Source organism: Pinus tabuliformis, chromosome 2_1 (assembly GCF_031772625.1).
Source record: "Pinus tabuliformis cultivar Carrire ecotype Pingquan chromosome 2_1, CPIR1, whole genome shotgun sequence".
Lineage (NCBI taxonomy): Eukaryota > Viridiplantae > Streptophyta > Pinopsida > Pinales > Pinaceae > Pinus > Pinus tabuliformis.
Window position 1 is genome coordinate 439,113,032 of NC_142299.1, and position 11,375 is coordinate 439,124,406.

Genomic DNA, 11,375 nt, shown 5'->3' on the forward strand with positions numbered 1-11,375 from the left:
TTTTCTTGGAAATAAAAGTAGAGGTTCTTCCCTTAAAGACACATTAGAATGGTGTTCATACAAGAACCAAAATCCTTACTTGTTTCATGAAAAGAACTATGTGCATTGAAGTAAGGTAATTGTGTTAGAAGAACACATGTTGCATATTGGTAGCTATTTTGACTTTGGAATTATGAGTCTGTGTGTACTTAGAGAAAGAGGTCATGCTAGCTTCCTTGAAATTAATAATCTCTTGGGGAGATTGTCGTGTTGGATGAGCTGTGTTGATTGCTTGATTTTGATACATAAAGGATAATTAATCCTTGTTTTTGTATCTTGATTTTTATGCCTAAAGATAGATACCTTTAATAATTTCTGGAAAGGGAATCTTGAGAAACCCTCATATCTGAAGATAGAGAAATGAGGATTAAAATGACTTCCTTTAAGAAAGAGGTATGTGGTTTGTCGTATGAAATGATGGTGGTCTTCTAGTGAAGGGAATAAGTGTTGCATACATTAAAGAAGGGCTTATAGGATAAGCAATAGTATGCACAAAGAATAGTCATTGTGACGTAAGAGTTATGTTCTTATGTTCTTATATGTTCGAGAAATTATATTTAATTACACTAACAATGCATGACTAAAGCTAGCCATAGTAAACGTAAGATAATACTCCATTAATGATGATTTGAATTGGAACAACAGACTATGGCAAAATTGGGAATGATGAGAGTATTAACTCAACTGTTGTTGACATTTATACATTAATGAGTATTTGCATATGCTTTATACATGACAATATGGTATGCATGAACATTCTTGGAAATGGAATACGTGTTAACTGATGCATATTTGTAACTAACGTTGCTGATGGAATTAAGTAGTGGTAGCTTAATGGCAACAAGAAAACTCATCACATAAATTGCTGCAATATGAAATGCAATTATAAATGAGAAAGAATGATGTTATATGATATGCATGAATTATGTTATTTGGAAAATTTGCATGCATACAACATGTATGATGGCTAAGTTTCCCATCAATCTTGATGTTGTGGACCCATGACGAGGGATAAGTGTAAATGCATGGTGTACATGCATGTTTATTTTGTAATGATAATGATTATATGGTTCATTGTGTAATTACTTTGGGAAAGAGTAATAAAAGAGAAATTTAACATGCCAGACAGTGCAGATAGTCGGGTGATGATAGTTACCTGCCTGGAGGGTTGATGGTACTTGTCTGCCCGGATTGTGAAAGGTTGGAATGCCTTGGGTTGATGACAGTTACCCGCCCGGAGGGGTTGATGGTACTTGTCTGCCCGGATTGTGAAAGGTTGGAATGCCTTGGGTTGATGACAGTTACCCGCCTGGAGGGGTTGATGGTACTTGTCTGCCCGGATTGTGAAAGGCTGGAATGCCTTGGGTTGATGACAGTTACCCGCCTGGAGGGGTTGATGGTACTTGTCTGCCCGGATTGTGAAAGGCTGGAATGCCTTGGGTTGATGACAGTTACCTGCCCGGAGGGGTTGATGGTACTTGTCTGCCCGGATTGTGAAAGGCTGGAATGCCTTGGGTTGATGGCAATTACCTGCCTGGAGGGGTTGATGGTACTTGTCTGCTCGGAGTTGGGTTGATGGCAGCTACTTGCTCGGAGGGGTTGATGGTACTTGTCTACCCAGATTCCCTCTCCCTAGAATTCTTGAGCTGGTTGGCCAGTGGAATTCCATGTTAGACCTGGTAAGGTCTCTATCAAAGAAACTATCTGGATGTGAAAATGACTCGAGTTGGTTGTGAGAACCAATTGCCATGGATTGGGAATTCTTTAGTCCATTGTGGACTCATGGCTAAAGGAACTTTACATATAGATGTGTAAAATATGTTATGCACCTTTAATAAGAAATGAGCTTAGTGCTCAATAAAGAATAAATGGAAACTTTAATTCCTTTATTGTGTTATTAATGTTGTGAACATCTTAGTGGGAGCTAAGACAATTCTTGCTTGATGCAGTGATTGACTGTTTTGATGATTACAGAGCTAGGTGCTCTTTTGGTACTTCTTGAAGTACTTTACGGATGTCTTTAGTGAGAATTCATTCAGTGTACATGTGAGCAGTGATTTATCATTTGATGATTAGTGTTAGTACTCTTTAAGTACTGTGATTTAGAAAGCATCTAATATTACACAATTGATTGCTAGTCAAAAGTGTCTCATTTGACTCAAAATATAGTGACTAATGTGGTTGAATTTGTTAGTCATATATTGCAGGAACTACTTACCATGGAAGGGTGAAGAATTGTCCAACCTTTATTAACAGGCTTACATGGAAGTATTCATGATTTTCAAGCATAAGATGGTAAGTTATGGTAAGTTGACACAGAGAATTGTTTATTATGAATGAATAAGGGCCAGGTGGTGGCGATTAGAAGTTGCATATTGTTGCAATTACGAATGATTATGGCTATTGATGCTTATAACTAATGATATTTCTTATGACTATATCATTACTATGTTGTTTGTCGGAATGAAATCGTTGATTTCAAAGAGAAAGGATCACATTTTGTGTGGATTAGATGGTAATACCACGAGTAAATATCAAGTTCCGACGAAAGATGAACACCGAGGACGGTGTTCCTGTTAAGGGGGGGAGTATGTAATATACCTATTGTGATTAACCCCACGTAAAGTAATTTTAAATTACCAATCAGTTAATCAAACCTGCGTAAAAGTAATTTTAAATTACATATCAGTTACAACTAATTCTTGGCATTGGTTAAATGGATCAGCGAGTACCCTAACAGGGGGGGTGTGTGCTGTGAAGACAGAGAGAGAGAGAAAACTGAAGAAAGAAAAAGAGAAAGAATAGAAGGGTTAAGTCTGGTGAGGACCAGATAACCCTAGCACATCTGTGCAATAGACCTGTGGAGGGCTGTAGGCCTGCAGGACTGCTCGGGGGGAGAACCCAACATAGCGTTGGATCTCATGGCTAGGAGGATAAGAGCAAAAACATTGCAGGTGACTTCTGAAAGTAAGGACATCGGTAGCGGGAATAACTAGGTACGCATTCTCTAATCTAGTTATTGAATAAGTACAGGTATTGAAGTGTACAGTTAGGACACAGAACTGAACTTGTATTATTTTCCTTTAGTTACTGTGGTATAGTAACCACGTTAATTCATACAGTTTTCAAGATATTGTAAATGAACAATGTGTGGTCACCTCTGTTTAAAGGTCGCATAGTTACAATGCGCTCAGAACAGAGTCAAATCTTAAAGCTATTGAGACGGTATGGAAGACCGTATCAAATAACAGTGAGGGAAACCAGAGAATAAGGGTAAACAGAACCCTTAAGAATGAAAGACACCGAGTTAAATAACACAGTCAACTAGCACAGAACCAGTGCTTGCATGTAAGCAACAACAGTATATAAGTCAATGTTATAGCATGCGAATCAAACTGTATAGAACCTTTTATGAGATTATTACTGTATAAGAGAAACAAGATGGTGTAATCGAAATGCTGTGTACACCAATGATAAAGTATGAACAAATGCTGTTTGAGCATGAAATATCACATAAAACTAACACTGTGTAGTGAAAACATTATTATGGAATAGTGCTGTAAAGAAAAGCGTTGCATAGCTAATAATAGTGGTGCTAGCCAAACCATAATATCAGACCCGACAGCGAGTTTTACTTTCACATGTAACAGAACCAAAAAGTACCTAACCTATTGTCAGGAAGCCAAAACATAATGTCGAGTTAAGGGCAGCAATATGAAAATACAACCTGAATGTTAACCATGTACTAACCCGACAGTTAGGAACCACTGTAAATAGCTGTTCGCGGAGAGGCAGTCTCTGCACTCATATAACGAGTGCAGGACTAACCTCGATGTCGCTGTTAACATATATATAAGGGAACAGACTTGCAAGAACTAAATGCATGTGGAATCATCAAGAATTAAACCATAATAACGCATATTGCAGTAAACCCATAAAGACTATGATTCCATTGAGCAACAGAGAAATGAACCAACAGCAACATGTTGAATATAAAACTCCCATATGAACCGGCAATGTAAGAACGACATGACCACTAGTAATTATTGATAGTTTCTGTGAATAGAAAACAAGTATTCGTTAAGAAACTGCGAAACCTTACTGTAGCCGTGAGAAGTCCAGACGTGGGAGACAGCGGTAAACCACAAATGACACAGCTATTATAAAGTAACGTAGCTTCACATATCTGTTATTATAAAGTAACATAGCTTCAGATATCTGTCAATAGCTCGGACGAGCTTCAAAATATACAGACAATAACATTCGAACCATGAGACCCTAACTAATCAAATGCACAGAAGTATAGGTAAAAGGCGTGAAAGCCATAACCCTAAGGGCTCATACAGGACAGACCGACATGGAGAGGCCGTCTGTTGAGTGCACAAGGGTTTGAAATATGGAATCCGACCTGAGACATTAAGCAGAAACACAAGCCATGTCTCAGCCCACAGTCATCACACAACATTACCGTAGCCATTTACTAAGAAGAAACTGGTAGACAGGGTGAGCATACCTGTAAGCTTCGCTAGTCCCAAATCCTCCTGCACGCTGGCAAACTGATTTGTGCATAACCTACACGGTGAACAACCGAGCACAGATAGAGTATGCAGAGGGTTTCAAGAATAACGAAATTATAACTATGGAGCCGACTGCAAACAAGAGTAACAGATAGATAACAGAAGAATCGTTACCTGAACTAGGAACCGGAGCCGTTGCAGAGAGGTCTGTCGAAGTGTGGAAGGGCTCGGCTGTAGCGGTGGACTGCAAATGAGCTCTGTCCGAAGAACCCGGTGAATAAATATCGAATGACAAACCCTAAACAAACCAGAACCGTTCGATGAAGGTGAATAGATCTCCATCGTTGATTTAGGCGGGAGGTCCTGGCGCGAAACCCCGTGTGGGCCAACCCTCCGCAAGGCAGATGACTTCACGTGAAGTTGAGCCATCTGGCCACGGAAAAGGGTGAGCTGGGCTCTTACACATTCACCACGTGGCACTTAGCATGTATAATGAGCCGGATATGACAGCAAGGTTCCAATACATTAAGTCACTGTTACCAAACATTAGCACGGCAGTAAGCCACGTACAATGGGTATGATATTACCTAAGGTTTTATATTGGTATATTAGCATGCGTAATGGCTGGACCGAGCCTAACAAAGCATAAATATGTAGGTAGATGAGTGAAGGTTTGGCGGAGACTGTAAATAATAGTTAAACTTATTTGGTTAGGAAGAAAGGGTTAACGAACTGACCCCACCCTTAAATTTTTTTTTTATAGTTATGCATTTTAAGTTAATGAGATCGTGACAAAGACACCTCAAGCATTTCGCCAACCCGTCAAGTTCCCAACCGACCCTGAGAGCTTTGTATAGTTTGCACAACGGAGAATCTACCCAATCGACGAGTTTGAAGCCTCGTCAAGTTCTCAACCGACTCTGGTAATGTCTGCAGAGTAGAACACCCGCCAAAGTAAAGACTTTGGAGCAAGCCTGGAATCTTGGAATTTCAAATCTTCTCTGTTTATGAGATGAAAGTTTGATGACGTTTTTGTATTTTTCATGTCTTTCATTTTATGTTCTACGCAAATTTGTGAATCTCAACTTCCCCTTATCTCCAAATTCTCTTTCAACTACTTTTGCATCTCAAATTTCATTAATCTTCCTCTAAAAGTACCTTTGAATTGTTGCAGTTTTATTCTATAGTAATATCTTTGGTTTAATTCTCTCTTTTTAATCATATAGTCTCTTATTTTCAAATTAAAAGAATAAGTTATTTCATTCTCAATTTTATTTTATGTTATAAAATATTTGACATTAATAACTATTTCAATTTGCAAAGTGGATTTAAGGATATAGATTTTGTTATTCATATAATAACTTTCTATTTATATGATGAAAAATAATTAGACCTTAATTCCATTAATTTTTATATCTTTAAATTTCATATGGTTTTAATTTAGTATATATCTATGCGCTATGCGTATGAGAGAGAATTGATGAAGAAAAAAACTACTAAGACTCATACTTAATGCTTTTGGCTAAAAGATTTATAATAATGAGATATTCATAATTTATTTTTATTTTTACTCATACAAAGCATTATAAATTCTTCAAACTTTTGAAAATATAAGCAAAACAACTAATCCTTACTTCTTATTTAAGAGTTATGTGTTAAAATTATATTAAATTGAACTTCAATTTCATTTAATCATTAAAACAATTAATTTATAAAACAACTCAAAATATATTATAACTAATTAAATCAACATGAAACCTAAAAAACAATTAAATTATTTTTTAAAATCCACCCAAAAATACAATTAAATTATTTTAAAAGTACACAATAGCATTTTGTTTTTTTTTAAATAAGAAAAGCTTCCAACATCAAGTGCATACCACTCACTGAAACAACTAAATTTTTATTAACCTCAAACCATGTACATTCATAAAACGCATAAAACTAACCGCCTCAATCAAACGTACAACCTCCACAATCACATTGGGAGTAAGTCCTAGCATTTCTTTAGCAAGTCAAAAACACCTCAAAATACTTATGTGCTTTACTGGACTGATAGCAATGATGTAAAGTATAGACTTTTTAAACCCTGGTTGGGCATGCCAGTGGGATCAAGATGGCCTCTCAACTCTTGAGGAAGTGTGAAGTGCATAAGTACGCTTATGTCAATAAATTTAAAGTTTTGGGTGCATTCAATATTATTAGTATGAATGCTATCTCAATCCATTTAAATTTGAATATGTGAAGTTTCAAAATGCATATGACAAGTTCACACAAATGAATAACATATCAAATTTGGAATTTGATATATGCAACCAACCATATTATTATATAATAACTATTTTAAAAACTTATAATCATATGGTGTCTTCTTAAAAGATTATCCCATAAAGTTTTTAGTTGAGATAACAATTTGGTTATTAGGATTGTACAAAGTTTAAACCCATAACAAATCCAGTGATAAACACACAAATTCTAACTAGAAGTAATTATGGGTGTTATAGGACATTGCATTATACAACAAATTGGCATGAATGGTATAGATAAAAGATCAATTGCATTAGGTTTCCCCAAAAAAATATTTTATGAAAAAATTTATGAGTATTCCAAAAAACATTGGTAAAATGTTAGACCACCTATTGTATTGAAAGAAAAAAAATTGACTTGAAAGATGATAAATTCAAAGAGAAAACAATAGAAAGAGATATGGTGCACTAAGAAAATCAGAATCAGATTTGAAAACATAAGATTATGATAATAAACTAATGCTAACGTATTTAGCAATATTTAAATATTTAAACAAAAATGATAACAATCTACTCACAAAAACATTTGAACCATTTATAATAAACCAAGCTCTTTAATTTTCAATTTGCATTAACAAAATAAATCATGTTTTGACAATGGAGGCATACCTTAATTTTAAAAAATTGTGTCATATCCTCCTCTCCTTCCATTTTTGCACAATGCCAAAAACATCTTAATCAGAAAGTTTATGGCAGCGGAGGGAAAGTCGTCCATGTTGTCCTTGACAATATTCGCCTCCATATGAATAGAAGTACTGCAATAGAAAGGCTCGTGAAACGATTCCTACAGCCAAAAGGGAACTCCCGCATGAGATGGAGTCGGTGCCGGAATCCTGTGGGAAATGGGAAAGGTCCAAGGGTGTGAGGCGTAGTTGAATATGGCGATGGGGGAACCCTGTTTTTGCAGGGCTGTTTTAGAAAGATTACATTGGAATTTGGAACACAATCTGAGTGCAGTAAATGATTGTGATGTGGCATTGTATTTTTATTAATAAGTTTTCATCGTATTTGAGTTACTATGGGCACGCCAGAGAGATTGAGGGTGCAGTACAATTGTTGGAAACATGAATTCCCGGTTATAAATATTCAATGCAATTATGCTTTATCACGGAGTTGTGGAATTTAATACAGACACGCCCGAGAGATTGAGAGTGCAACCAACTACTTGTATTTAAACTTATTCTGAGAGGAAAATCCCTTCAATGGTATAGGTATTATTTTGATAATTTAAATTTAGACGTCATTCTGATAGGTTGCAGATATCATAGAGACGTCATATGTGACGGGTTAAAAATTTCGGTTGTCTTCAAATACGTCTTAAAAGACGTCAAATTCCAGGCGTGCTTTGGAGGCCTATCAAGTTCTCTATCGAGTTTGGGAGCGCATGCAAAGAAGAACACCCACTCAAGTGAAGACATTGGAGGCTCGTCAAGTTTCCAACCCATCTGAGAGCATCGACAAAGCTAAGAACTAGCCCAGGTGAAGCCGTTGGAGGCTCGTTAAATTCCCAATCCAATCTAGGAGTGTCTGCAACGTTTGCATAATGGCACATCAGCGAAAGTGAAGACGTTGGAGGTTGGTCAAGCTGCCAACCAACTTTACGAGCGTCTGCAGAGCAAAGCACTAACCCAAGTGAAGATGTTGGAGGCTCGTTAAATTCCCAATCCAATTTGGGAGTGTCTGCAACATTTGCATAGTGGCGCATCATCTAAAGTGAAGACGTTGGAGACCCGTCAAATACCCAATTGAGTCTGGTAGTGTTTTCATAACCGAGCACCCTCCCAAGTGAAGCCGTTGGAGACCTGTCAAGCTCCCAATAGAATCCAGGAACATCAACAGAGCAGAGCATCTGCCCAAGTCAAGATATTGGAGGCCCATCAAATTCCCAATAGAGTCTAGGAGTGTTTGCAGTGCAGAGCACCCACTCAAATGAAACAATTGTAGGCTTATCAAGTTCCCAACTGAGTCTAGAAGCATATACAAAGAGAAGCACCCGCCTAAGTGAAAAAGTTTGAGGCCCATTAAGTTTCCAATCGAATCTGGGAGCCTTTGCAGACCAGAACATCCCCCCAAGTCAAGACGTTGGAGACCCGTCAAGTTCCCAATCGAGTTAGGCAGCCTCTGCAGAGAGAAGCACCCACCTAAGTCAAGACTTTGGAGTGATGGCAAGTTACTAACCGAGTTTGGGAGCTTACGGAGAGTATAGCACCCCTCCAAGTCAAGACTTTGGAGTCCCGTTAAATTCCCAATTGAGTCTGGGAGTGTCTCCAGAGTAAAACAGTTGCATAGGTCCAAACTTTTAAGACTCAGTTAAGTTCCCCAGTGAGTTTGGGAGCGTCTGCAGACTGAGAAATACTTTAATCCAACGTGTCTTAAGGAATCCATATGACATAATTCATTTGGAAAAATTTCAAGGTGACTCTCATACAAGACAAATTTTTGGAGGTGCTTCAACCTTCTAATGGAATTTGGAACTTTTGAAAGGGGAGCACAAATATACAATTCCCTCAATTGAGAGGTGCCTGCAATGTACATTAATAAAGTGTGTTTGACACTGTAAATGTGAACATTTTGGCATTGTGGTATGCGAAGACGATTATCAAGTGCAAGCGATATTTATAATTTGGAGAAAAACAAAACAAAAATCTGCTTCAAAGAAAAAAGCAAAGATTACCTGAGATTCATGTTGCCATAGTGTTTGCAGGTGGCTCACCTTCTGTATATATAAAACTCGTAAAGTTTAAAGTGAAATCGAGGAAGGTAAGGATGAGTATGGGAAATTCTGCCAACGGAGATATATTAGTTGTGCTAACTGCCCAACTCGGAATAGGCATTTAACAAAATAACCTTCAACCCTAAGCAGTTGTAAGCAGGTTATGTTGAAGTTTTCCGCAAGGGTTTCCAAAGATTGTTCAGATACATTTCTGTGAACCATGCTTATTCCACGCACCTGAATTGATCACCTCAAACTTTTAGAGACAAGATGGTCAATCTTGAAAAGTTGTAATACTTCAAAAGATTAACACAACTTTATTTTGAAGCCCGTTGAAATCTACAAAATACTTATAGGAGATCGCGTCAAAAGATTATGAAGAAGGTTGTCATTCAGCCACCGAAGTTTAAGCTCACATCCAGGAGTTTCCTTTGAGAGATCTCTGCCAAGGTCTCTAACATGGTCATGCATTCTTATACAATTTTCATTGTCGACCTCGACAAGGCATATGTTTTCTAGGTTACGAAGACCCAGCCATCCTTCCCAATCAGATCTGTGTTGGAAATAATAATCCCAACCACCGCAATAAACACCCTAATAGTAGCCATACTTGTCAGAAGTATTTTTGCAGGTTGCGTCTTTGTTTGAATATGGAAGGACTGAAGCCAGAACAAAAGTACCACGCGAACCATTATGTAGCACATTACATGAAGTTTAGCAAATATGGGCAAGCATTTACAGCGCGACTATTGTCCATACTCCATAAACACCTGCATGATTACTGTCCACACTCAACAATAACAACGTATTAATTATTTTTCTTTGTCATGTATTAATGTCAATTCTATGTTGAGATAAATATAGATGTAAAAGTCATTTTGTAAGTGAGGGAAGAGAGGTTGGGTAAGTTAGACACCTAGAGTATGTGAGGAAAAATCGTAGAGAAAATTTTGGTGGGCGCGTGGAAACAACAATTACTATGTTTTACTATGTGTTATTCTGCAACACCTCATGAAGTGTAAATCACTATAAACCTTTGTTTTACTTGGTGAATGAGCCGCAGTCTCATTAAATGTATTTCATGAATAGAATTTAATCTTAAGTTTTTATTGTGTTGCTCCAATTTTACTCTATTTACTTGTTTTAGTGAGTGAATCTGTGCTTAAGCCTAGGATATACGTGAAATCCTTGTATAGCTGCGCCAAAATCCTTAACACATGTGAACTACACAAAACTACTTTCCTATGCTTCTTCTCCCCTCTGTCTCTCCTCCTAAATCCTATTTGCTAACATGGTATCAGATCAGGTTAAACTCTGTTAATGTAAAAACAAGTGTTTTCATGTTAAACTCTGTTAATGTAAAAACAAGCATTTTCGGGTTAAACTCTGTTAATGTAAAAACTAGTGTTTTTACTAGAAGTTAAAATTGTTTTTGAGGGCAATTTGTTTTTAGCATATTTACGAGCAGGTATAAACTTTTTTTATTACACTTAGAAATGGAAACATCAAGCACAAGATTGACTAATCCTCAAATACCTCAGTTTAAAGGAAAAAATTATTATTATTGGGCTATTACAATGAAGGCCATGTTTTCTTCTCAAGACATTTGGGATTTGGTGGAGAATGGTTTTCAAGAACCAGTAGATGCAGCAGCATACAATTTCCTGTCTGAAGTAGAAAGAGAGTTGTTAAGAGATAACAAGAAGAAGGATGCAAAAAACCCTCTTCTACATTTTTCAAGCAGTTCATGAAAGTGTTTTCCCAAGGGTTACAGTAGCAATGAAGTCCAAGCAAGCATGG

The 11,375-nt window shown here is 37.1% G+C and overlaps 1 protein-coding gene across 1 annotated transcript in view; it reads right to left on the bottom strand.

Annotated features, from left to right (window-relative positions):
• Window positions 1-8,189: 8,189 nt before the first annotated feature.
• LOC149200804 (disease resistance protein Roq1-like) overlaps window positions 8,190-11,375 on the bottom strand; it is a 28,917-nt gene continuing 25,731 nt past the window's right edge. Inside the window, 3 exon segments of the mRNA XM_089401077.1 lie at window positions 8,190-8,307; window positions 8,465-8,485; window positions 8,856-9,158. Coding sequence (XP_089257203.1) covers window positions 8,190-8,307; window positions 8,465-8,485; window positions 8,856-9,158 — 442 coding nt within the window.